General features: G+C 41.7%; 1 protein-coding gene across 5 annotated transcripts in view; it reads left to right on the top strand.

The window, feature by feature from the left end:
- Window positions 1–24,242, top strand: part of CACNB4 (calcium voltage-gated channel auxiliary subunit beta 4) — a 216,805-nt gene that overhangs the window by 157,233 nt on the left and 35,330 nt on the right. For 4 of the 5 annotated variants that reach the window (XR_008847117.1, XR_008847120.1, XR_008847119.1 and 1 more), the window contains 6 exons: window positions 1,180–1,299; window positions 5,531–5,653; window positions 6,147–6,277; window positions 7,226–7,302; window positions 15,804–15,823; window positions 15,907–15,987. Coding sequence is in view for 1 of the 5 variants with exons in the window: in XM_056535300.1 (XP_056391275.1) it covers window positions 1,180–1,299; window positions 5,531–5,653; window positions 6,147–6,277; window positions 7,226–7,302; window positions 15,804–15,823; window positions 15,907–15,987 (552 nt within the window). In the remaining 4 variants the exon portion in view is untranslated. The remainder of the gene's footprint in view (window positions 1–1,179; window positions 1,300–5,530; window positions 5,654–6,146; window positions 6,278–7,225; window positions 7,303–15,803; window positions 15,824–15,906; window positions 15,988–24,242) is intronic. The other variant, XR_008847118.1, reaches the window with a different exon arrangement.

Raw genomic sequence — 24,242 nt, 5'->3', positions numbered from 1 at the left:
CTGGTCCCCTGATTTCTTTGTTTTCTTATGGTATTTTGAAGAAATAGGACCGGTAGTTTTGCAGCGTCTTTTTTGGGTACATTTACCTGGCTTTAGACCTTCAGCCATGTGAGACGTGGAGTCCTCTGCAGACCACGATAGATCTGAGGGTGTGGACGGACCCAATTGGGGAGAACCCTGAGGGTTAGGGTGAGTCATAACCATCGCTACAGATTTAGCCACCACATCTTGAATGGAGGACATAGCAGATTTTACTGCTGACTGCACTGATTTGTTAACAGACTTGTCCACTAAAGTTTGTAAGATATTTTCATCTACAAGCTCATAAGCCTGAGACACCTCAATTTTATTGGGTTCCTCATTAGACCATAATGGTAAAAGATATATGTATGAAATATTATAGGAAATATATATATGTAAATTATACAAAAAAAAATAATATATATATATATATACATATATATATATATATATATATATATAACACTATGAATGAATTTATTGTATATCAAAATGAATTAATAGAACTATGAATTAATATGAATAATCAATCCAGAATACATTATGAATAATTATGGATAATATCTATGAAGTGAAATAATGAATTGATAACTATAGTTATAATATATTAATTAAATAATTATCATGAGTTTACGACTAATATAAGTAGTAATTAATATGAATAGTTAATTATATTGCACCCAGTATACATGCAAATATCCAACTATGCCGCATAATGATGATGACTATTAGCGCTATACACACACACTGTATATATATGTATATAGACGAGTATATATATATATATATATATATATATATATATATAAAATAAGGAATGATACAATGGCACTGGGGTGAAATGTTTTAGAGCAGTACTTATCTTTCATAGCTGCAAAGAAAGAGGGAGTGGTCTATTAGTTGGATCCTTATATAATACCTGGACTATACTATTATACACCTAGACTATACCATTATACTTACCTGTTATATTATATATATAGAAAAAAACTTTTTTCTGCAAAGTAAATGTTAACCTTTTGTTTGCTGCTATTTAAAAACAGTAAAGAAAGAATAGAATAATGTGAGTCTCCATCCTGTAATAAAATTATCATTATAATCATATACGGTACTTCTTTATACTGTATCTTGACCTGATTACCGTTTGGTGTCTCGTAGGGATCAGCAGATTCTTACACTAGCAGACCATCCGATTCTGATGTCTCTCTGGAAGAAGACAGAGAAGCAATACGCCAAGAGAGAGAACAGCAAGCTGCAGTACAACTTGAGAGAGCCAAGGTAAGATGCGTTCCCAAGAGGTGAAACCACCAAAAATGTGATAGGAAACATACTGCACCTGCCACCAATCATATCCAATACATAGTTATAAGTGATGACCTACACTCTACAGTGTATAATGGAATATGCAGTGATAATAATTTGTACTGTACTATTAATTTAACCTCACCCCTCCCTATACCCCATATACTGCTCCCTATACCCCCCCATATACTGCTCCCTATATCCTCATATACTGCTCCCTATATCCCCATATACTGCTCCCTATATCCCCATATACGGCTCCCTATACCCCCATATACTGGTCCCTATACCCCCATATACTGCTCCCTATATCCTCTATATACTGCTCCCTATCTCCCCATACAGTATACTGTTCCCTATGCCCCCATTTATACTGATCCCTCTACCCACCCTTTATACCAATTCCTATACCCACCCTTTATACTGCTCCCTATAACCACCCTTTATACCGATCCCTATACCCACCCTTTATGCCGATCCCTATACCCACCCTTTATACGGATCCCTATACCCACCCTTTATGCCGATCCCTATACCCACCCTTTATACCGATCCCTATACCCACCCTTTATACCTATCCCTATACCCACCCTTTATACCGATCCCTATACCCACCCTTTATACTGCTCCCTATCCTCCCCTGATGTACTGCTTTATGTTGCCCCCTATATACTGCTCCGTATATCCCTCTATATACTGATCCTTATACCCCTATATACTGCTCCCTATACCCTTATATATTGCTCCCTATATAGTGCTCCCTTTACCCACCTATATGCTTATCCCTATACCCCCCTTATACTGCTTCCTATGTTCCCTCTATAATCTGCTCCTTGTCCCCCCCCCTATATAGTGCTATATCCCCTTATATACTCCTCTCTATACCCACATATACTGCTCCCTATGTCCCCTAGTATACTGCTTCCTGTGGCCCCCAATATACTGCTTCCTGTGGCCCCCAATATACTTCTCCTTGGACCCCCACATATACTGCTCTGCATGGCCCCCATAAATTGCTCCCTATGTCCTAATATACTGCTCCCTATGGCCACACCACCCCCATATACATTGGTTTGCTATTATCTTCCTATCTTCTGTATACTCTTACTGGACCTGCAAGGACCTAAGGGACCTTTCTGGTGATCATGGCAGGCCCTTGCAGGTCCAGTGTGTTGTGTTGGTCTATGAGCTTTGTGCAGCCTAAACTGCTATGGGTCCGCACTCAGATTACTGCAATCTTCTGTATTTGTGTATGATCGGAGATCAAGGAGTTCTTGCTGCAAGTTCACTGCGATTTTAGGACCCCCACCCCCAAATGCCAGCCCTGTCTCTTACTTTGGAGGACTGACTTTACTAAAAACTGTGTGGGTACGTTCACACGTCCAGGATCAGCTGCATATATTTGCCGCATATTTTGTGCAGCTGATTTTGCTACTCATTGAAGTTAATGGGTAGCAAAATCAGTTGCACAAAATATGCAGCAAAAATATACAGCAGATCCTGTACATGTGAACTTACACTAAGGGTTTATTTAGTCTACAGTATCCTGCCCATATTTCATGCATAGGATTTGAAGCTGCAGATTTGAAGCTGTTTAGTTTACATTGAACTCCACAGCATAAAATCTGCAGCTTTAAAGCGTACCTTTCATCAAAAAAACCTTTGATATATTATAGATTATTGTATGTAGAATAACTTTCCAATTGCATGTTATTAAAAAATATGCTTCTTTCTATTTCACTTTCCACTTTGAAAAAATGACCACTAGGGGTCTCCCTACCAGTCCTGGCCGCAAGCCTTTTTAAAAAATATTTTTGACTAATGCTGGAGCCCTAAATCTCAGACTGCAGCCAGGACACAGACAAGCTCAGCACTGCTCCGTCGTGTGATCGAGCCTTAAGAATACGGTCTATATATGCAGTGTATTTTGCTGCGCATTTTCTACAGCTGATTTTGATACCCATTCAGGGCTTGAGTCCTGCAGGAACGCAAAGGAACGGCGTTCCTTTGCTTTTTCCACAGGAGGAACGCCGTCCCTGTTACATTAGTCCTGCAGGACCGACCTTACCCTCCCTCCGTCTCCTCCCCGGCCGGACTGCTAGATGCTGGAGATGTAGGACCTGTGATGATGTCACCATCACATGTTGGGGGCGGAGCTTAGCTGTGGAGGAGAGGGAAAATCATGGCTGAAGGACCTGTGTGATGCTGTGGAGGAGGCGGGGCTGAGCTGGAGGAGACATGTCACATGTCACCCCAGTAAGGTAATTCCATTGAAGGAGATTTGTTGCAGTGTGTCACCACAGTAGGAAGGAGATTACATGGTGAGGGGGGTTTGTTGCAGTGTGTCACCCCAGTAGTAAGGTGATTACATGAAGAGGAGGTTTGTTACAGTGTGTCACCCCAGTAGTAAGGAGATTACATGAGGAGGAGGTTTGTTACAGTGTGTCAACAGAGTAGTAAGGAGATTACATGAGGAGGTTTGTTACAGTGTGTCACCACAGTAGTAAGGAGATTACATGAGGAGGTTTGTTACAGTGTGTCACCACAGTAGTAAGGAGATTACATGAGGAGGTTTGTTACAGTGTGTCACCCCAGTTCTAAGAAGATTACATGAGGAGGTTTCTTACAGTGTGTTATCATGATGATAGGGACATAAGGAAGTTTTTGTAATATCAGAATGATAACCCCTTAAAGCGCAGCTGTCACCACCGTACAGGTAGGGAGGTGCAGTTACCATTGCATAGAGAAGAATGTGCAGTAAATGCGGGTGCTTTTACTCACATTCTCCGCGGTCTGTAAAGGAAAATTCTTACTTTATTCTGATGCCAGGCCACAGAATGGAGCATGGAGCGCTGCACGTAAATCTTGCTGATCCTGCAAGCTGGGGACCCCTGCGATCTCGGCTGTGGCACCCCGCTGTCATCACTGCACAGAGCAAACCCGCTCTGTACGTAATGACTGGACAGAGTATCATGACTTCACGGCTTCGTTCCTCGTGATTTCACGGCCCGTCCCCTTAATGCAAGTCTATGGGAGGGGGCGTGATGGCAGAACGTGACATCGCAAGGGGGGGGGGGGGGGGTTGTATTAGAAATCTTGGGTGAGTTCCCACACTTTTTTTTCCAGGACTTGACTCCTGTACCCATTGATCTCAATGGGTAGGAAAATATGCAGTACTAACGTATGTGATATAAAATATATATCCTGTATTATACTCACTATTCTGCTGGTGGGGTCACTGTGTACATACATTACATTACTTATCCTGTACTGATCCTGAGTTATATCCTGTATTATACTCCAGAGATGTACTCACTATTCTGCTGGTGAGTTCACTGTGTACATACATTACATTACTTATCCTGTACTGATCCTGAGTTATATCCTGTACTATACTCCAGAGCTGTACTCACTATTCTGCTGGTGAGGTCACTGTGTACATACATTACTTATCCTGTACTGATCCTGAGTTTTATCCTGTATTATACTCCAGAGCTGTACTCACTATTCTGCTGGTGAGGTCACTGTGTACATACATTACATTACTTATCCTGTACTGATCCTGAGTTATATCCTGTATTATACTCCAGAGCTGTACTCACTATTCTGCTGGCGAGGTCACTGTGTACATACAGTACATTACTTATCCTGTACTGATCCTGAGTTATATCCTGTATTATACTCCAGAGCTGTACTCACTATTCTGCTGGTGTGGTCACTGTGTACATACATTACATTACCTATTATTGTACTGATCCTGAGTTATATCCTGTATTATACTCCAGAGCTGTACTCACTGTTCTGCTGGTGAGGTCACTGTGTACATACATTACATTACTTATCCTGTACTGATCCTGAGTTATATCCTGTATTATACTCCAGAGCTGTACTCACTGTTCTGCTGGTGAGGTCACTGTGTACATACATTACATTACTTATCCTGTTCTGATCTTGACAATGGGGAAGGGGTTAGTGGACCCATTCTCTTGGGCACATGCACATATATGGTTTATCTCTATGGTTTTTACAACCCTCTGTCACATTGCACTAGGGGAACCTTTCAGTACCAAACTCAAATCTGCTACACCTGTGGATGTGGATTTAGTTCTAATACCTGGCCGCCTATACTGGAGTTGGTAAAGTCAATCTTTGCTGTTGTCGAGTCCGATTTACATGGAGATTCATTGATGGGTCTTTTTGTTTTTAGACCAAACCAGTGGCATTTGCTGTGAGGACGAATGTGAGTTATTGCGGGGCCCTGGATGAAGATGTCCCTGTACCGGGCACTGCTATTTCTTTCGATGCCAAGGATTTTTTACACATTAAGGAGGTAAATTCGGCATGGATTTTTCTTGCCACCTGTCACCAGCTAATAAAACATCGGTGGTCAGACCGCAGCTTGTTAGGGCTAAAAGGAAAACTGACCGGCTGCCAGATCTCCGGAGGAAGGATTTCATTAACCTCTTCAGCGCAAAGGCCTTTGCAAACCATATATTATTACTTACCTTCTCATCTACTGCAGGGCCATAAAACTGTGAATGTGATGTTTATGAAAATTGATGTCAATACCCAAACTACTTTACAAATGCCTGGGATACGTTATAGTGTGCTGCCATATGGTCACTCTGTATGGCTCCACACTGCAGAGAGACAGAGAGGGGTACAGTAGGGTTCCATAGACTTCTTAGAATGCTGCATTACAGCTCTATACAATTCTGCTGGCTGGGAAATATAAGTAGCATGTGATGATTTTTATTGAAAATTTTGCCAACATTTTTTCACAATTTGTATTGTTTTATTGTAAAATATTTTTTTGATTTTAGAAATACAACAATGACTGGTGGATTGGGAGGTTAGTTAAAGAAGGTTGCGAGATTGGCTTCATTCCAAGTCCGCTAAGATTGGAGAATATCAGAATACAGCAAGAACAGAAGAGAGGAAGATTTCATACAGGGTGAGTCTAGGATTTCCAAAAATGTTTTCATCCATTTTTATCATCAGAGTGGGTGCTACTAAAAATCCATTGGTGCCAGGACCGTGTGGACATGCACTGTCATTATAGACGGCAATGCATTCTGTGCAGAATTCCGCTGAAAGAATAAACATATTTATTCTTGCAGTGTTATTCAAAATTTGAATTTAAATTTTTTGCTGAAATTTTCCAGTGTGCACAGTGCAGCCGCATCCCATTGAAGTAGATGGTAGACTGCACCGGAATTTTCTTCTGAACTTGTCCAAATTAAATCTTATTATGGTGAAATAATACCTTTTAATGTGGTCAAAGGGGTTGTCTGATTAATACTTTTTACATAGCAGTAGGTTCAGGGTGGGGGTAAAAACAATAAAACACCTGTACTCACCTGCCCTGATCCCCCACTAATGCCTCTCTGACCGAGCCCAGTCCTGCTGAACAGCACCTTCTGATTTCGACAGGTAATATTTCTGCAACCCCACCATCTGCTGTGAGGATTCAGTCCCTGGTCTCAGTCTTGAAACCAGGAAGTGCCGCTCAGCCAATCAGAAGCTGAGGCGAGTTACTGCTGTGAAAGGCTCTGCAGGCATTTCCTTGTAACCTAAACCAGGAAGTGCTGTGCAACAGGACTGGGCTCTGTAAGAACTAGAGCAGTAGGGGATCAGGGCAGATGAGTAATTTTTTTTTTTACCCCAGTGTGAGCAAACTGCAAAGTAAAGTAAAAAGTATTACCTGGACTACTTCTTTAATAATGTGTGACCTGTCAGATACAGCGCAATGCAATTCAGAAAACCAGTTAAATTCTCTTTAGACTTGAATGTAGAAGAAAACATCTAGTACCCTAAAATCAGCATGAAGTATAGATGCTGACTGACTGTTCAGAGTGACTGTTCCTTTAAGGCTTAACTAATTGTAAACATTTTTCAACAGTAAACCAAGTGGCACTTCTTCTTCTAGCCTTGGAGAAATGGTAACGGGAACATTTCGGGCAACCCCACCATCTGCTGGTGAGGATTCATTTTGATTTGGGGATCTGGCAGACCAAAGGTTATTTAGAGCTGAAGCTGTCATATACAGCATGATTCCTAGAAAGATCAGCAATCCTATGTCATTGCCTTGGAATTTCAATGCCTATTTAGTATTTTACGGCAGAACAATTACATATTTTTTTGTAGTAGAATTTTTGAAAATGCTGTAACCATTAATTTTAAATTTGCAAGAGATAAATGACCTGGGACAGCAATATTATAGCTGTACACTTCTATTGATCCATTGTCTGCAGAGGTGGTGCAGCAGTTTGTGCGTGCTGCACCACCTATGCAGACAACTTTGTTGACACCCCAATGATAATGAGAGAACTCTGCTGACCCTCCTTCTAATATTAAAATGATTCTGAAGGCTAAACCCACAAATGATATTTTGCTGACCCCCCCCCCCCCCCCTATAGTTATAATGAGATGACTCTGCTGAGCCAATCCTCTAAAAATGAGATGACTGCTGACCCTGCCCTCTTATGAATTGACTTTGTTGACTTGCCTTCTGATAATGAGATGACTCTGCTTACTCTGTCTTAGTCTACACAGCAAAGCTGAAAATAATTTCTTATGGTTGGCCAGTATCATTACTGTTCCATTACAGACTATTTTGATACATGATGTCACCCAACAAGGTGTAGTCAGATTGGTTACATCCTTATACTGTGCATAGTCTAACCATTGCATTTACAATAACATGTGGTACAAAACTATCTTACTGCAGCAGCCCATGTAGTTATTGGCAAAACGACATAAATAAGTACTGCGATAGTGACCACAGATGACTGATGTCACTAAGTAGCTCTACCTCAGAGTCATTTTCCTGAGATAATTAATGCCCATAATGCTCTCTGAGCCTACTTTTGGATGGGTAGATTGACAACCTACCAGGCCTTATGAATGACCTGTGTGTGCAATGATAAAAACTAACCTTACAATGCAATGAAAGTACAGGATTTGTAAGACAGGAGGGATTTCACTTAACCTTATTCCCCCTGATAGGCCCAAGATCCCAATCTGGATGGAAAATGTGCCGTATTGTGCTCCAACGGGAACCCGGCCTTGATGGAAATCTTTTTGATTCCAATGGAAATTTGTTCTTGTTCGTGTTGCTGCATGTTTGCCAAAAATAATTAGTCCCAGCTTGGGTTCTTGTGAAATAAACAACAATTAGGATTATTTGTGTGTATAATCAGAGCTACAAGGTGATGTATCTTCTGAATAATGACATATCTGAGGTTTGTGATGTGAGAAAACTGGTTATCTGCGGCAGCCTGTCAACACACATAATGGGGCCAGGGAGCCGCATTCTAATATTAGAAAGTCAGAGGAGCTGTCATCAAAACAAGTGCTGGATGAGTGGGCCAAGAGTGCGGACTGGAACAAAGATACTGGAGAAATGTTACTCGGCTTCTCTCCCATTCCTCAGGTCACCACTTAGTGCTGGTCTTTTCATGACTACATTAAGGCAAAAACGAAGACGAAAAAAGCAGCATTAAAAGAAGGTCTGCTTATTTTTCCCCAGACGAGCGCCATTCTTGCCCCATGGTTGTGCCAGGTATTGCAGCTTAGTCACATTTAAAGGGATACTCCACTACCCCAGCGTCTGGAACATTTTTTTCCGAAAACTGGGTTCGGGCTGCGGAGGTTGTGACGTCACGACCACGCCCCCTCAATGCAAGTCTATAGAAGGGGGCGTGGCGTCCGCCACGCCCCCTTCCGTAGACTTGCATTGAGGGGGTGTAGCTGAGACGTCACGACCCCCGCAGCCCGCACCCAGCACACGGAACCAAATGTTCTGGACTTCGGGCAGTGGAGTATACCTTTAATTGAATGAAACCCAGGGAACATGACCTGCAATATGAGAAGCTCCCCGAAGCCTTGATGTCTTACAAGTTGTTATGGACTCAATTTAGGTGTTTCCTAATCTTATCATTTTCTTGGAGACGCAAGAGATATTCTAGAGATCCACATATGTTTAGCCACGCATTGAAAACTGTCAGCTATGTGTAAGGCTGCATTCACACCACGTTTTTGCAATACAGTTCCCGTATCAGGTTTTTGATGAAAAACAGATTCCTCAAAACCGTACTAAACTGTATTAAAACGTGTGTACAAATTTTAACCCGTATACAGTTAAAAACCGTATACGGTTTGAAAAGTGATATCCGGTTACATTCCGTTTTTTAAGAAAAAAATGTATACGTTTTTAACTTTTCACTCCATTATGAATAAAGTTTCACTTGTTTTATTGAAATCCCAAGAAAAAAACTGTTCAAACTCAAAAACCGTATGGTGAAAACCATATGGAACTGTACGCACATTCGGTTCTCTACGATTCCCATAGAACACAGTAGGAATAGTCTGGCAGCTTATGGCTGTCACTCTTCTAGTTAAAGGGGTAGTCCAGTGGGGAAAAACGTATTCCCTATCCTAAGGATAGGGGATAAGTTTGAGATTGCGGGGGGTCCGACCGCTGGGGCCCCGGCTCTTCGGCCAGATAGCGGGTGTCGACCCCCGCACGAAGCGGGGGCCGACACGCCCCCTCAATACATATCAATGGCAGAGCCGGTGATTGCCGAAGGCAGCGGTCAGGCTCTGCCATAGAGTTGTATTGAGGGGGCGTTTTGGCCGCCGCTTCGTGCGGAGGTCGACACGCCCCCTTCCCACGGGCTGTCGGGGCCCGTACAGGAAATCGCAGGGGGCCCCAGCGGTCGGACCCCCTGCGATCTCAAACTTATCCCCTATCCTTAGGATAGGGGATAAGTTGTTCACCACTGGGTTCACCACTGGACTACTCCTTTAAGCTCTCTGTGGCTGTCATTATTCATGGCTGGCCGCCACTATTATTGGGGCCATTATGGCTCTTCTAGTTTTGCTTATTGTCACTGGCCACAGGATAGAACTATTCATGGCATCACACTGACTGTCACCATTTGAGCTGTCACTATTTAGACCAGTGTTTCCCAACCAGGGTGCCTCCAGCTGTTGCAAAACTACAACTCCCAGCATGCCCGGACAGCCAACGGCTGTCCGGTTATGCTGGGAGTTGTAGTTTTGCAACAGCTGGAGGCACCCTGATTGGGAAACACTGATTTAGACAGACATCTTGGCTGTCACTGTTATGTGGACACTCTGGTTGTCACTATTTTCAGGAGGCACTTTGGCTGTCACCATTCATGGCTGTCAAGATTTATGTGGCCACTTTAGCTTTCATTATTGGTTGTTGCTATTTCTAGAGGCATTTTGGCTGCCACCATTCATAAGAGGCACTCCGGCTGGCGGTTAAAGGGGTACTCCGGTGGAAAAATGTTTTTTTTAATAAACTGGTCTCAGCAAGTTAAACAGATTTGTAAATTACTTCTATTTAAGAAGCTTAATCCTTTCAGTACTTATTAGCTGCTGTATGCTCCACAGGAAGTTCATTTTCTTTTTGAATTTCTTTCCAGTCTGACCACAGCGCTCTCCGCTGACACCTCTGTCCATGTCAGGAACTGTCCATAGCAGGAACAAATCCCCATAGAAAACCTTTCCTGCTCTGGACAGTTTCTGACATGGACAGAGGTGTCAGCAGAGAGCACTGTGGTCAGACTGGAAAGAAATTCAAAAATAAAAGAACTTTCTATGGAGCATACAGCAGCTGATAAGTACGAGAAGGATTAAGATTTTTTAATGGAAGTAATTTACAAATCTGTTTAACTTTCTGGCACCAGTTAAATAAAATAAAAAAATGTTTTCCACCAGAGTGCCACTTTAATTATTTGACCACTTTATTTGGGGGCATATTGGCTATCGCTCTTCACTATTCATGGTGGCCTGTTGACTGTCACTATTCGGTGAGGTTTACACACAGGTTTTTTTTTCTGGCGTTTATTTTGGAAAACTGCCACTGCAGTTTTTAAAGGGGTACTCCCGTGGAAAACTTTTTTTTTTTTTTATCAACTGGTGCCAGAAAGTTAAACAGATTTATAAATGACTTCTATTAAAAAATCTTAATCTTTCCAGTACTTTTTAGGGTCTGTATACTACAGAGGAAATGGTTTTCTTTTTGGAACACAGAGCTCTCTGCTGACATCACGAGCACAGTGCTCTCTTCTGACATCTCTGTCCATTTTAGGAACTGTCCAGAGCAGCATATGTTGGCTATGGGGATTTTCTCCTACTCTGGACAGTTCTTAAAATGGAAAGAGATGTCAGCAGAGAGCACTGTGGTCCTGATGTCAGCAGAGAGCTCTGTGGTCATGATGTCAGCAGAGAGCTCTGTGTTCCAAAAAGAAAACCATTTCCTCTGTAGTATTCAGCAGCTAATATGTACTGGAAGGATTAAGATGTTTTAATAGAAGTAAATTACAAATCTGTTTAACTTTCTGGCACCAGTTCATTTAAAAAAAATATATATTTTTTCCACAGGAGTACCCCTTTAAGCCAAAGCCAGAAGTGTATTTAAAAGGAATGGGAAATATAAAGGAAGGATTTATACAGGATGGGCCATTTACATGGATACACCTTAATAAAATGGGAATGGTTGGTGATAGTAACTTCCTGTTTGTGGCACATTAGTATATGTGAGGGGGGAAACTTTTCAAGATGGGTGGTGACCATGGCGGCCATTTTGAAGTCAGCCATTTTGAATCCAACTTTAGTTTTTTCAATAGGAAGAGGGTCATGTGACACATCAAACTTATTGGAAATTTCACAAGAAAAACAATGATGTGCTTGGTTTTAACATAACTTTATTCTTTCATGAGTTATTTACAAGTTTCTGACCACATTATAAAATGTGTTCAATGTGCTGCCCATTGTGTTGGATTGTCAATGCAACCCTCTTCTCTTTATACTGCTATATACTACTACATACACCGCAGGAGAAATGCTAGCACAGGCTTCCAGTATCCGTATACACTGCTATATACTACTATATACACCGCAGGAGAAATGCTAGCACAGGCTTCCAGTATCCATATACACTGCTATATACTACTATATACACCGCAGGAGAAATGCTAGCACAGGCTTCCAGTATCTGTATACACTGATATATACTACTATATACACCGCAGGAGAAATGCCAGCACAGGCTTCCAGTATCCGTATATACTGCTATATACTACTATATACACCGCAGGAGAAATGCTAGCACAGGCTTCCAGTATCCGTATACACTGCTATATACTACTATATACACCGCAGGAGAAATGCTAGCACAGGCTTCCAGTATCCGTATACACTGCTATATACTACTATATACACCGCAGGAGAAATGCTAGCACAGGCTTCCAGTATCTGTATACACTGCTATATACTACTATATACACCACAGGAGAAATGTTAGCACAGGCTTCCAGTATCAGTATGCACTGCTATATACCACTATATACCCCCCAGGAGAAATGCTAGCACAGGCTTCCAGTATCCGTATACACTGCTATATACTACCATATACACCGCAGGAGAAATGCTAGCACAGGCTTCCAGTATCCATATACACTGCTATATACACCGCAGGAGAAATGCTAGCACAGGCTTCCAGTATCCATATACACTGCTATATACTACTATATACACCGCAGGAGAAATGCTAGCACAGGCTTCCAGTATCCGTATACACTGCTATATACTACTATATACACCGCAGGAGGAATGCTAGCACAGGCTTCCAGTATCTGTATACACTGCTATATACTACTATATACACCACAGGAGAAATGTTAGCACAGGCTTCCAGTATCAGTATGCACTGCTATATACCACTATATACCCCCCAGGAGAAATGCTAGCACAGGCTTCCAGTATCCGTATACACTGCTATATACTACCATATACACCGCAGGAGAAATGCTAGCACAGGCTTCCAGTATCCATATACACTGCTATATACACCGCAGAAGAAATGCTAGCACAGGCTTCCAGTATCCATATACACTGCTATATACTACTATATACACCGCAGGAGAAATGCTAGCACAGGCTTCCAGTATCCGTATACACTGCTATATACTACTATATACACCGCAGGAGGAATGCTAGCACAGGCTTCCAGTATCTGTATACACTGATATATACTACTATATACACCGCAGGAGAAATGCCAGCACAGGCTTCCAGTATCCGTATATACTGCTATATACTACTATATACACCGCAGGAGAAATGCTAGCACAGGCTTCCAGTATCCGTATACACTGCTATATACTACTATATACACCGCAGGAGAAATGCTAGCACAGGCTTCCAGTATCCGTATACACTGCTATATACTACTATATACACCGCAGGAGAAATGCTAGCACAGGCTTCCAGTATCTGTATACACTGCTATATACTACTATATACACCGCAGGAGAAATGCTAGCACAGGCTTCCAGTATCAGTATGCACTGCTATATACCACTATATACCCCCCAGGAGAAATGCTAGCACAGGCTTCCAGTATCCGTATACACTGCTATATACTACCATATACACCGCAGGAGAAATGCTAGCACAGGCTTCCAGTATCCATATACACTGCTATATACACCGCAGGAGAAATGCTAGCACAGGCTTCCAGTATCCATATACACTGCTATATACTACTATATACACCGCAGGAGAAATGCTAGCACAGGCTTCCAGTATCCGTATACACTGCTATATACTACTATATACACCGCAGGAGGAATGCTAGCACAGGCTTCCAGTATCCGTATACACTGCTATATACTACTATATACACCGCAGGAGAAATGCTAGCACAGGCTTCCAGTATCCATATACACTGCCATATACTACTATATACACCGCAGGAGAAATGCTAGCACAGGCTTCCAGTATCCGTATACACTGCTATATACTACTATATACACCGCAGGAGAAATGCTAGCACAGGCTTCCAGTATCCGTAGTTTCAGGTGCTGCACATCTCGTATCTTCACAGCATAGACAATTGCCTTCAGATGACCCCAAAGATAAAAGTCTAAGGGGGTCAGATCGGGAGACCTTGGGGGCCATTCAACTGGCCCACGACGACCAATCCACTTTCCAGGAAACTGTTCATCTAGGAATGCTCGGACCTGACACCCATAATGTGGTGGTCACCATCTTGCTGGAAAAACTCAGGGAACGTTCCAGCTTCAGTGCATAAAGAGGGAAACACATCATCATGTAGCAATTTCTCATATCCAGTGGCCTTGAGGTTTCCATTGATGAAGAATGGCCCCACTATCTTTGTACCCCATATACCACACCATACCATAAATTTTTGTGTTCCAACAGTCTTGGAGGGATCTATCCAATGTGGGTTAGTGTCAGACCAATAGTGGTGGTTTTGTTTGTTAACGTCACCATTCACGTAAAAGTTTCCTCATCACTGAACAAAATCTTCTGCGTAAACTGAGGGTCCTGTTCCAATTTTTGTTTTGCCCATTCTGCAGCACCTGAAACTACGGATACTGGAAGCCTGTGCTAGCATTTCTCCTGCAGTGTATATAGTAGTATATAGCAGTGTATACAGATACTGGAAGCCTGTGCTAGCATTTCTCCTGCGGTGTATATAGTAGTATATAGCAGTGTATACGGATACTGGAAGCCTGTGCTAGCATTTCTCCTGTGGTGTATATAGTAGTATATAGCAGTGTATGCGGATACTGGAAGCCTGTGCTAGCATTTCTCCTGCGGTGTATATAGTAGTATATAGCAGTGTATACGGATACTGGAAGCCTGTGCTAGCATTTCTCCTGCGGTGTATATAGTAGTATATAGCAGTGTATACAGATACTGGAAGCCTGTGCTAGCATTTCTCCTGCGGTGTATATAGTAGTATATAGCAGTGTATACGGATACTGGAAGCCTGTGCTAGCATTTCTCCTGCGGTGTATATAGTAGTATATAGCAGTATATAGAGAAGAGGGTTGCATTGACAATCCAACACAATGGGCAGCACATTGAACACATTTTATAAGTGGTCAGAAACTTGTAAATAACTCATGAAAGAATAAAGTTACGTTAAAACCAAGCCCATAGGTCAAGCTGCAGGTCACATGGTTTGCTGCTGCTCTCTGGGTAACAAACATGTGAATTGAACATGTGACCACATTATCATGTGACTAACTCAAAGGTCCTCAAAGGTCCTTTATATCTAACACATATAACACTATGGGGGAGACACTGCAGGAGATCCCATAGGACAAAGAGGGACTCTTTGACAGGACCTAAGTACTGTACGGGACTATATCCCGTACTGGGACATCACATATACTGTATACAATTTTGTAGATCTTTTTTTTTTCTGCATCTACATTATTATTGACAATATCATCTATTCACTATATAATTGTGGAGACTATTTTTTTTTTGTCTATTATACTTTTTTTGATGTTATTTTTGATTATTGACGAGCATCAACCCCATGATAAAGCGTCGTCGCGATACGACATATTCATTCTCCTGTTGAGCTCTCTGTACATACATTTCACGGTCTTCTCTTTGTTTTCCAGCCAAGCCGAAGCAGAAAGTGGTGAGTTGTTTTGACTGCATCTCACAGCTCATCCTCCGAGTGCCAGCTGCACAGTCACTAATGGCAGATCCTTGTGTTTTCAGACTGAACATGTTGCGCCTTACGACGTTGTGCCATCCATGAGGCCGGTAGTGTTAGTGGGTCCGTCGCTTAAAGGCTATGAGGTAGGTGACTAAATGGGGTGTGGGATTTACAAGATCTCCAGGAAGGTAACCATATGATGCATAACGCTGCTCCAGAACACCATAGGGCAGTGTTTCCCAACCAGCGTGCCTCCAGCTGTTGCAAAACTACAACTCCCAGCATTCCCGGACAGCCTTTGGCTGTCCGGGCATGCTGGGAGTTGTAGTTTTGCACATCACACCACCGATGACTCTATCTTGCTCATTCTACAGCAGTGTTTCCGAACCATGATGTCTCCAGCTGTTGCAAAACTAACACTCCCAGCATTCCCAGACAGCCAAAGGCGTAAATGTAAAATTAAGGGAAGGTGTCATGTATTAAAAATTTTATTTTTTTTACATTTAGCTTTTTTGTGTATAGTGTTACTATCCTGCCTTATCTGTGTATAGTGTTACTGTCCTGCCTTTTCTGTGTATAGTGTTACTATCCTGCCTTATCTGTGTATAGTGTTACTATCCTGCCTTATCTGTGTATAGTGTTACTATCCTGCCTTACAGTACCAGAAGAATGAAGAAAAAAAAACCTGTAGGCGCAGATTGCTATCGGAAATGGCAGACAAAAAGATATCATTTTAAAATAGAATATCTTTTATTAGGAGACCAATGACGCGTTTCGGGTACGACCCTTCCTCAGATTGGTATGCATACCAATCTGAGGAAGGGTCGTACCCGAAACGCGTCATTGGTCTCCTAATAAAACATATTCTATTTTAAAATTTATATCTTTTTGTCCATTTCCGATAGCAATCTGCGCCTACAGGTTTTTTTTTCTTCATTCTTCTGGTACTGCATTGCATGTGGACGGACTCCAGTTCCTACCCACTACCCCACGGCTTTGCACCTCCTCCGAGAACTGGCATTTTCACCCAGTATATTTGGGTTATATGCGCATGAATTTTGCGCTCCAGGTGAGCACAATAATATTCATCTTAACACACTCCATTGTCCAAAAGATAATGCACTAGGTGCCCTGTGTGGTTGTATTTTTCTTTTTCCCTATCTCCACTATCCTGCCTTATCTGTGTATTGTGTTACTATCCTGCCTTATCTGTGTATTGTGTTACTATCCTGCCTTATCTGTGTATTGTGTTACTATCCTGCCTTATCTGTGTATTGTGTTACTATCCTGCCTTATCTGTGTATAGTTGTATTATCCTGTCTTATCTGTGTATAGTGTTACTATCTTTCCTTATCTGTGTGTATAGTGTTACTATCCTGCCTTATCTGTGTATAGTGTGACTATCCTGCCTTATCTGTGTACTGTATAGTGTTACTATCCTTCCTTATCTGTGTATAGTGTTACTATCGTTCCTTATCTATGTATAGTGTTACTATCCTTCCTTATCTGTGTATAGTGTTACTATCCTGCCTTATCTGTGTATAGTGTTACTATCCTTCCTTATCTGTGTATAGTGTTACTATCCTGTCTTATCTGTATAGTGTTACTATCCTTCCTTATCTGTATAGTGTTACCATCTTTCCTTATCTGTGTGTATAGTGTTACTAACCTGCCTTATCTGTGTGTAGAGTATCATTATCCTGCCTTATCTGAGTATAATGTTACTATCCTGCCTTATCTGTGTATATAGTGTTACTAGCTAGTCTTATCTGTATATAGGGTTACTATCTTGCCTTATCTATATATAGTGGTACTATTCTGCCCTACCTGTATAGATTGTTACTATCCTGCTTTATCTGTGTACAGTATTACAATCCTGTCTTATCTTGTGTTAGTGTTACTATCCTGCCTTATCTGTGTAGTGTTACTATCCTGCCTTATCTGTGTTAGTGTTACTATCCTGCCTTATCTGTGTTAGTGTTACTATCCTGCCTTATCTGTGTTAGTGTTACTATCCTGCCTTATCTGTGTTAGTGTTACTACCCTGCCTTATCTGTGTTAGTGTTACTATCCTGCCTTATTTGTGTATTGTGTTACTATCCTGCCTTATCTGTGTATAATGTTACTATCCTGCCTTATCTTTGTTAGTGTTACTATCCTGCCTTATCTGTGTATAGTGTTACTATCCTGCCTTATCTGTGTATAGTGTTACTATCCTGCCTTATCTGTGTATAGTGTTACTATCCTGCCTTATCTTTGTTAGTGTTACTATCCTGCCTTATCTGTGTATAGTGTTACTACCCTGCCTTATCTGTGTATAGTGTTACTATCCTGCCTTATCTGTGTATAGTGTTACTATCCTGCCTTATCTGTGTAGTGTTACTATCCTGTCTTTATCTGTGTTAGTGTTACTATCCTGCCTTATCTGTGTAGTGTTACTATCCTGCCTTATCTGTGTAGTGTTACTATCCTGCCTTATCTGTGTTAGTGTTACTATCCTGCCTTATCTGTGTATAGTGTTACCATCCTTCCTTATCTGTGTATAGTGTTACTATCCTGCCTTATCTGTGTTAGTGTTACTATCCTGCCTTTTCTGTGTATAGTGTTACTATCCTGCCTTATCTGTGTTTGTGTTACTATCCTGCCTTATCTGTGTTTGTGTTACTATCCTGCCTTATCTGTGTATAGTTTTATTATCCTGCCTTATCTGTGTTTGTGTTACTATCCTGCCTTATCTTGTAGTGTTACTATCCTGTCTTATCTGTGTAGTGTTACTATCCTGATTTATCTGTGTACAGTATTACAATCCTGTCTTATCTGTGTATAGTGTTACTATCCAGCTTTATCTGTGTTAGTGTTACTATCCTGCCTTATCTGTGTAGTGTTACTATCCTGCCTTATCTATGTAGTGTTACTATCCTGCCTTATCTGTGTAGTGTTACTATCCTGCCTTATCTATGCCTCCAGCAGTACAATTGAACTGTCATTACAGGGGTTATTACACAAATCACGTTCATATAAACAGTCCCAAAATGCCATTTGAGGCTACTTTGTATTCTTTCCACACCAATTCTGCATCCCCCTGTGCACCACTAGTAATCTATTAGCTATTGTGGGTGGGCATTTGGCAGTGTCACGTGACCCATCTTCCGTTTTTTTTGTTTACAACTTCTAAAACCCCTTGCATGTAATCTATTTGCATTTCACTACCCCCGCTTCGCATCACTGCCAGTCAGTTTACTGCCCCTTCTGGTAGCTGCAGATAAAGTCCCCAGTAAGATCTCTAGTTGGTAGCCTTCTGCCTCTGACAGTTGAAAATATTGTCTCCAATAAATTTCACAGTCACGTTCCTTCTAACTCTTTTAATTTGTCCATCTTGTAATGAAAGTGACCTAGTTCTCCACATTTTGTGCCTGTATTTAAGGCAAATCTGTGTGACAGTACAGAAAATACCTGCTATGGGCTTGTTCACACTAGGGAAGGTGGAATCCACAAGGAGTGTCTGCGAGGAATTCCACATAAATATGATCTTGCATCACACACCCATTGACTTTAATGGCCTATCCTCTGCTGTTCACACAGCAAAATTTCCGCATCAGAATAAGTATGTTTCACAAGTTATATGGTCTCCAGGGGGCATGGCTATGCTACAGTGGGTGGGTGTATAGCAGGGTGAGAGGGATTTACTGACATAATGTTATCTATTCACCCACTGCAGCATAGCCATGCCCCCTGGACACCATGTGACTTATGACCTATTGTCTCTGACCACATGGAATGCTGGGAAAGGTCAGAGAGAACAGTAAAATAAAAAGACTAAAAAAGACACTACAATATTCCAGGTGTGGGTCCTGTGTATGAAAGCAGGACAAAGCAGCGCATGGAGGTAAGAAGCATATTACACCATTTTATAACTTCATCATTGGCTCAAAAGCCATTAAAAAAAAACAATACCCAGAAGGAGATATCCAGTGCTGAAAAACTTATCCCCTATCCTAAGTATAGGGGATAAGTTTCAGATCGCAGGGGGGTCCGACCGCTGGGGCCCCGGCAGCCCGCGGGAAGGAGGCGTTTTGACCACCGCACGAAGCGGTGTTGAGGGGGCGTGTTGGCCGCTGTTTCGTGCAGTGGTCGACACCCGCTATCTGGCCAGCGAGCTGGGGCCCCGTACAGGAGATTATGGGGGCCCCAGCGGTCGGACCCCTTGCGATCTGAAACTTATCCCCTATCCTTAGGATAGGGGATATGTTTTTCAGCACTGGATATCTTCTTTAATGCTAGAAAAATACCATTAACACCTTTTGGAGTAGGTTCTTCTATAGCTTGACTACTTTAACTGTAAAGAACCCTTTCTTATATTAATGTCTATTAATGTAGTATTTACTTTTGCAGCTGCTGTCACCTATATCCATAGTACCCAAGTCCTTCTCTTTTTCTTTCGCACCCATTATTTTATTTAATGTACAGTATATTCAGTAATACTATTACTGCAGGTCAGGTGCATCACTTTATTTTATGGTTTCCACATTCATCACTTTATCAGCGATGTTCTCGCCCAGGCTGCCAAATTAGTTAGGTCTTTCTGTAGTATTTTTACTGTAATATTTTTACATTCCAGAATTTTACATATCCTGCAAAATGTGGTATTATCAGCAAAAACTGACACTTTACTTTTTATACAGTTCACAAAGTCACTGATAATGGGATTAGAAAGTTGTAATTATTACTTACCAATAATTCAGTTTTCATGAGTCCATCTCGATAGCTCTACATGAGATTGCCCCCTATCTGCATAGGAACAGGAAGCACAAGAGAGGTTAAAAGATGTTTATAAATTACTAAGAGAGCGGTTATTAAATACAGTATACATATACAAATACATATATAAAATAAGGGTGGGAATAAATAGGTGCTGTCGTGATGGACTCGTGATGAAAACTGAATTACCGGTAAGTAATAATTCCGACTTTTCAGATCGTCCCTCACGACAGCACCACATGAGACATACCAGATAAATGTAGACTTAGGGAGGGGCCACGGCCTGCAGCACCTTTTGGCCAAACCCAAGGTCCTGAGAAGAGGCCACATCCAGCTTGTAATCCTTGAAGAAAGTGTGTGGAGAAGACCTTGTAGCCGCTCTGCATATCTGTTCTAGAGAGGCCAAAGCTCTTTCGGCCCAGGAGAGTGAAACAGCCCTAGTGGAATGAGCTTTAATGCCTACCAAAACATCTTGACCCGCAGCAGTATATGACTGACTGATTGCAGACTCGAGCCATCTGGAAATGGAATTTTTTGATGATTTCTTCCCCCTATTTGGTCCTTGATTTTTAACAAACAGGTTAGAGTCTTTCCTCTAGGTCTTAGTAGTCTTTAGATAGTGTAAGACCACTCTCCTGGCATCCACTTTATGGAACTCTTCCTCCTTTTTGTTCTTGGGATTGGCGCAAAAATAGGGAAGAATTATGTCTTGAGATCTTTGAAAATTAGATACGACTTTTGGGAGAAAGGCAGGATTGAGCTTTAGAATGATCTTATCATCAAGCACTGTAAGGTAAGGATAATCAATAGACAAGGCTTGGATTTCACTTACTCTTCTGGAAGATGTTTTTGCCACTAGAAAAATAGTTTTCCAGGTAAGAAATTTGATAAATCTAAATCAAAACCATCCAGCAGGAAATTTATTCTGGGAATATCTGGGTTAAGAAGATCCAGAGGAGAGGAGCCACACCATGATAAAATGTTTCCATTGCTTAAGGTAAATGGAGGATGTAGAATCCATTTTACTTTTTAGGAGGGTGTCAACCACTTTCTTAGGCTAAGTTTCCACTTGTTTTTTTTTCTGGCAGTTTTTGGATATCTGCCACTGCAGTTTTTGAGCCAAAGTCAGAAATGGATCCATAAGGGAGAAGAAGTTTAAGTCCTTCCTTTATATGTCCCATTACTTTTGAATATATTTCTGTTTTTGGCTCAAAAACTGCAGTGGCAGCTATCCAAAAACAGCCAGAAAAAAAACCAAGTTGAAACTTAGCCTTGGAGAGACCCTTTTGTTCTAGCACAAGCCTCTCAATAGCCAGGCTGACAGCTGGAGATTCTTTAGATCTTTGTAGGGACCTGGCACAATAGATCGTCCCTCTGATGAAGAAGAATGGGCTCCACAATGGCAAGTTCTTTTAGAAGACTGAACCAGCTTCTTTTTGGCCACATTGGGGCAATGAAGATGAATTTTCCTCTTCCTAGTCTCACCTTCTGAAGAGATCTCATGATTAGAGGAATTGGCGGAAATGAGTTTGCGAGATTGAAGGACCATACTTGAAGAGCATCCACCACCTCGATGAACTCAAGAGGCAAATAGGTCTATCTCTGGAAGGCCCAAGCTTCACAGAGAGTCAGGGAGAGAAAAACTTGAGCATTCAGGGACCATTCCCCTGAATCCAAAACATGGCGAAAATCGGCTGCTGGGTTGTCTATTCCCTACAGATGTACTGCAGAAAGGGATAACACATTTTGTTCTGCCCAAATGAATATTTTCTCTGCTAGAATCTTCAGGGGGGGGGGGGTCTTGTTCTGCCCTGATGATTGATAAAGGCCACTGCTGTAGTGTTATCCGAATAGACCTTTACATAAAGGCCCCCCCCCCCCACCCCCACTAGATTTTTTTAAGCTTTTAAAGCTTTGAATATTGCCTTTAACTCTCGATAATTCGAGGAACAGATTCAAGTTTCCTGGGACCAGGAAACCTGAAGTTTGAGATCTTCCACCACAGCTCCCCAGCCCCACAGACTGGCATCTGTTTGTATGGAGATAGATGGATGACAGAGCCATGGTACCCCAACAAGAAGATCTTTTTTCTTCAGCCACCACTTTAGGGATTTTTTTACAATAAGAGGAACCTTCATCTTGTTCTCTAGGGAGAACTGAGAGCGATCCCAGGTCTTCAGTATTTGTGACTGAAGAGTTCTGGAATGACTCTGACACCAGGGTACAGCTGGTATGCAGGAAGTCATGGACCCCAGCAGGGACATGGCTTTCCTCAAGGTTACAGTTTTATTTGGCATTATCACCATTTTATCTTTTACTGAACAGAGGATACTTTTTCCATTGGGAGAAAGGTCTTCTGTACCTCTGAATTCACGATCATGCCTAGAAATATCTTGGTTTTGGAGGGAGAGAGATCCGACTTCTGGAAATTTATTATCCAGCCTAAGTCTTGTAGGCATGACACTGTCCGCTGGACATGCAGAGAGAGAAGGTGATAAGAATTGTCAGTAATCAGTAGATCGTCTATGTAGGGAATGATGGTGATCCCCTCTAGTCTCAGGGAGGCTACTACCTCCACCGTTACCTTTGTGAATATCCTCGGTGCCGAGGATGTTCCAAAGGGAAGAGCTTTGAAGTGGTAATGAAAGACTTTTTTGTCTAATTGGACTACAAATCGAAGATATTTCTGATGAGGCTCAAAGATAGGAAGATGGAAATAAGGGTCTTTTAAGTCGATAGTTGCCATACAGGTGTCTTTCTGGATTAGTGGAATGGCAGACTTCAACGTTTCCATTTTGAACCTTTTGTATGTAATACATTTGTTTAATCCCTTTAAATTTATAATGGTCCTGAAGGAACCATTGGGCTTTGGAACTAGGAATAGGTTGGAATAATGTCCTAGGCCTCGTTCTTGCTGAGGAACCGGAATAATAGCGCCAAGGGATAACTGATCTTTTATACCAGAGCTGAGCTTCAAATTTGCATCTTGTGATCCTAGATCTGTAATGCGATATCTTTGAGAAGGAGGGAAGGCAAACTCGATACTGAAACCGAACTCCAGAGAGTTCAGAATAAACTGATTTTTTGAAATGTTCGCCCACTGGCGACAAAATCAAGTGAGTCTTCCCCCCATTTTAAGACCGTCATTGTTTTTTAGAAGAGTTTGAGGGAGGGTTAAGCAAGAATTCTCTGCTCTTGCCTCCCTTTGGGTAACTCCATCTACCTGATTTTCTCTTTCCTTTATACTGCTTGTTTTTGGAAAAGGAACAAAATAAAAAATTTTGTTTGGTAGATTTTTCTTCAGGTCAGGTAAGACCTTTTTCCACAGCTTGTTCCAGAATTTTATCTAAGACTGGGCTAACACGGTGTTCCCTTGGAATGGAATACCACAAAGTTTGCTCTTTGAGGTAGAATCCCCCTGCCAATTTTTAAGCCATAAGGCTCGGCTATCTGAGTTGGACAGAACAGCCGATCTGGAAGCCATTCTGACCGACTCAGTTGAGGCATCAACTATAAATGCTGTTGCAAGTTCTAACATAGCTACAGATGACAATATATCTTCTCTAGAGGTCTTATTAATAAGATGCTTTTCTAGTTTCTCTAGCCAGATGAACAAGGATCTTGCTACAGTAGTAGCCGC

Source organism: Hyla sarda, chromosome 8 (genome assembly GCF_029499605.1).
Source record: "Hyla sarda isolate aHylSar1 chromosome 8, aHylSar1.hap1, whole genome shotgun sequence".
NCBI classification, from domain to species: Eukaryota; Metazoa; Chordata; class Amphibia; order Anura; family Hylidae; genus Hyla; species Hyla sarda.
This window is presented reverse-complemented; position numbering and strand designations above follow the sequence as displayed.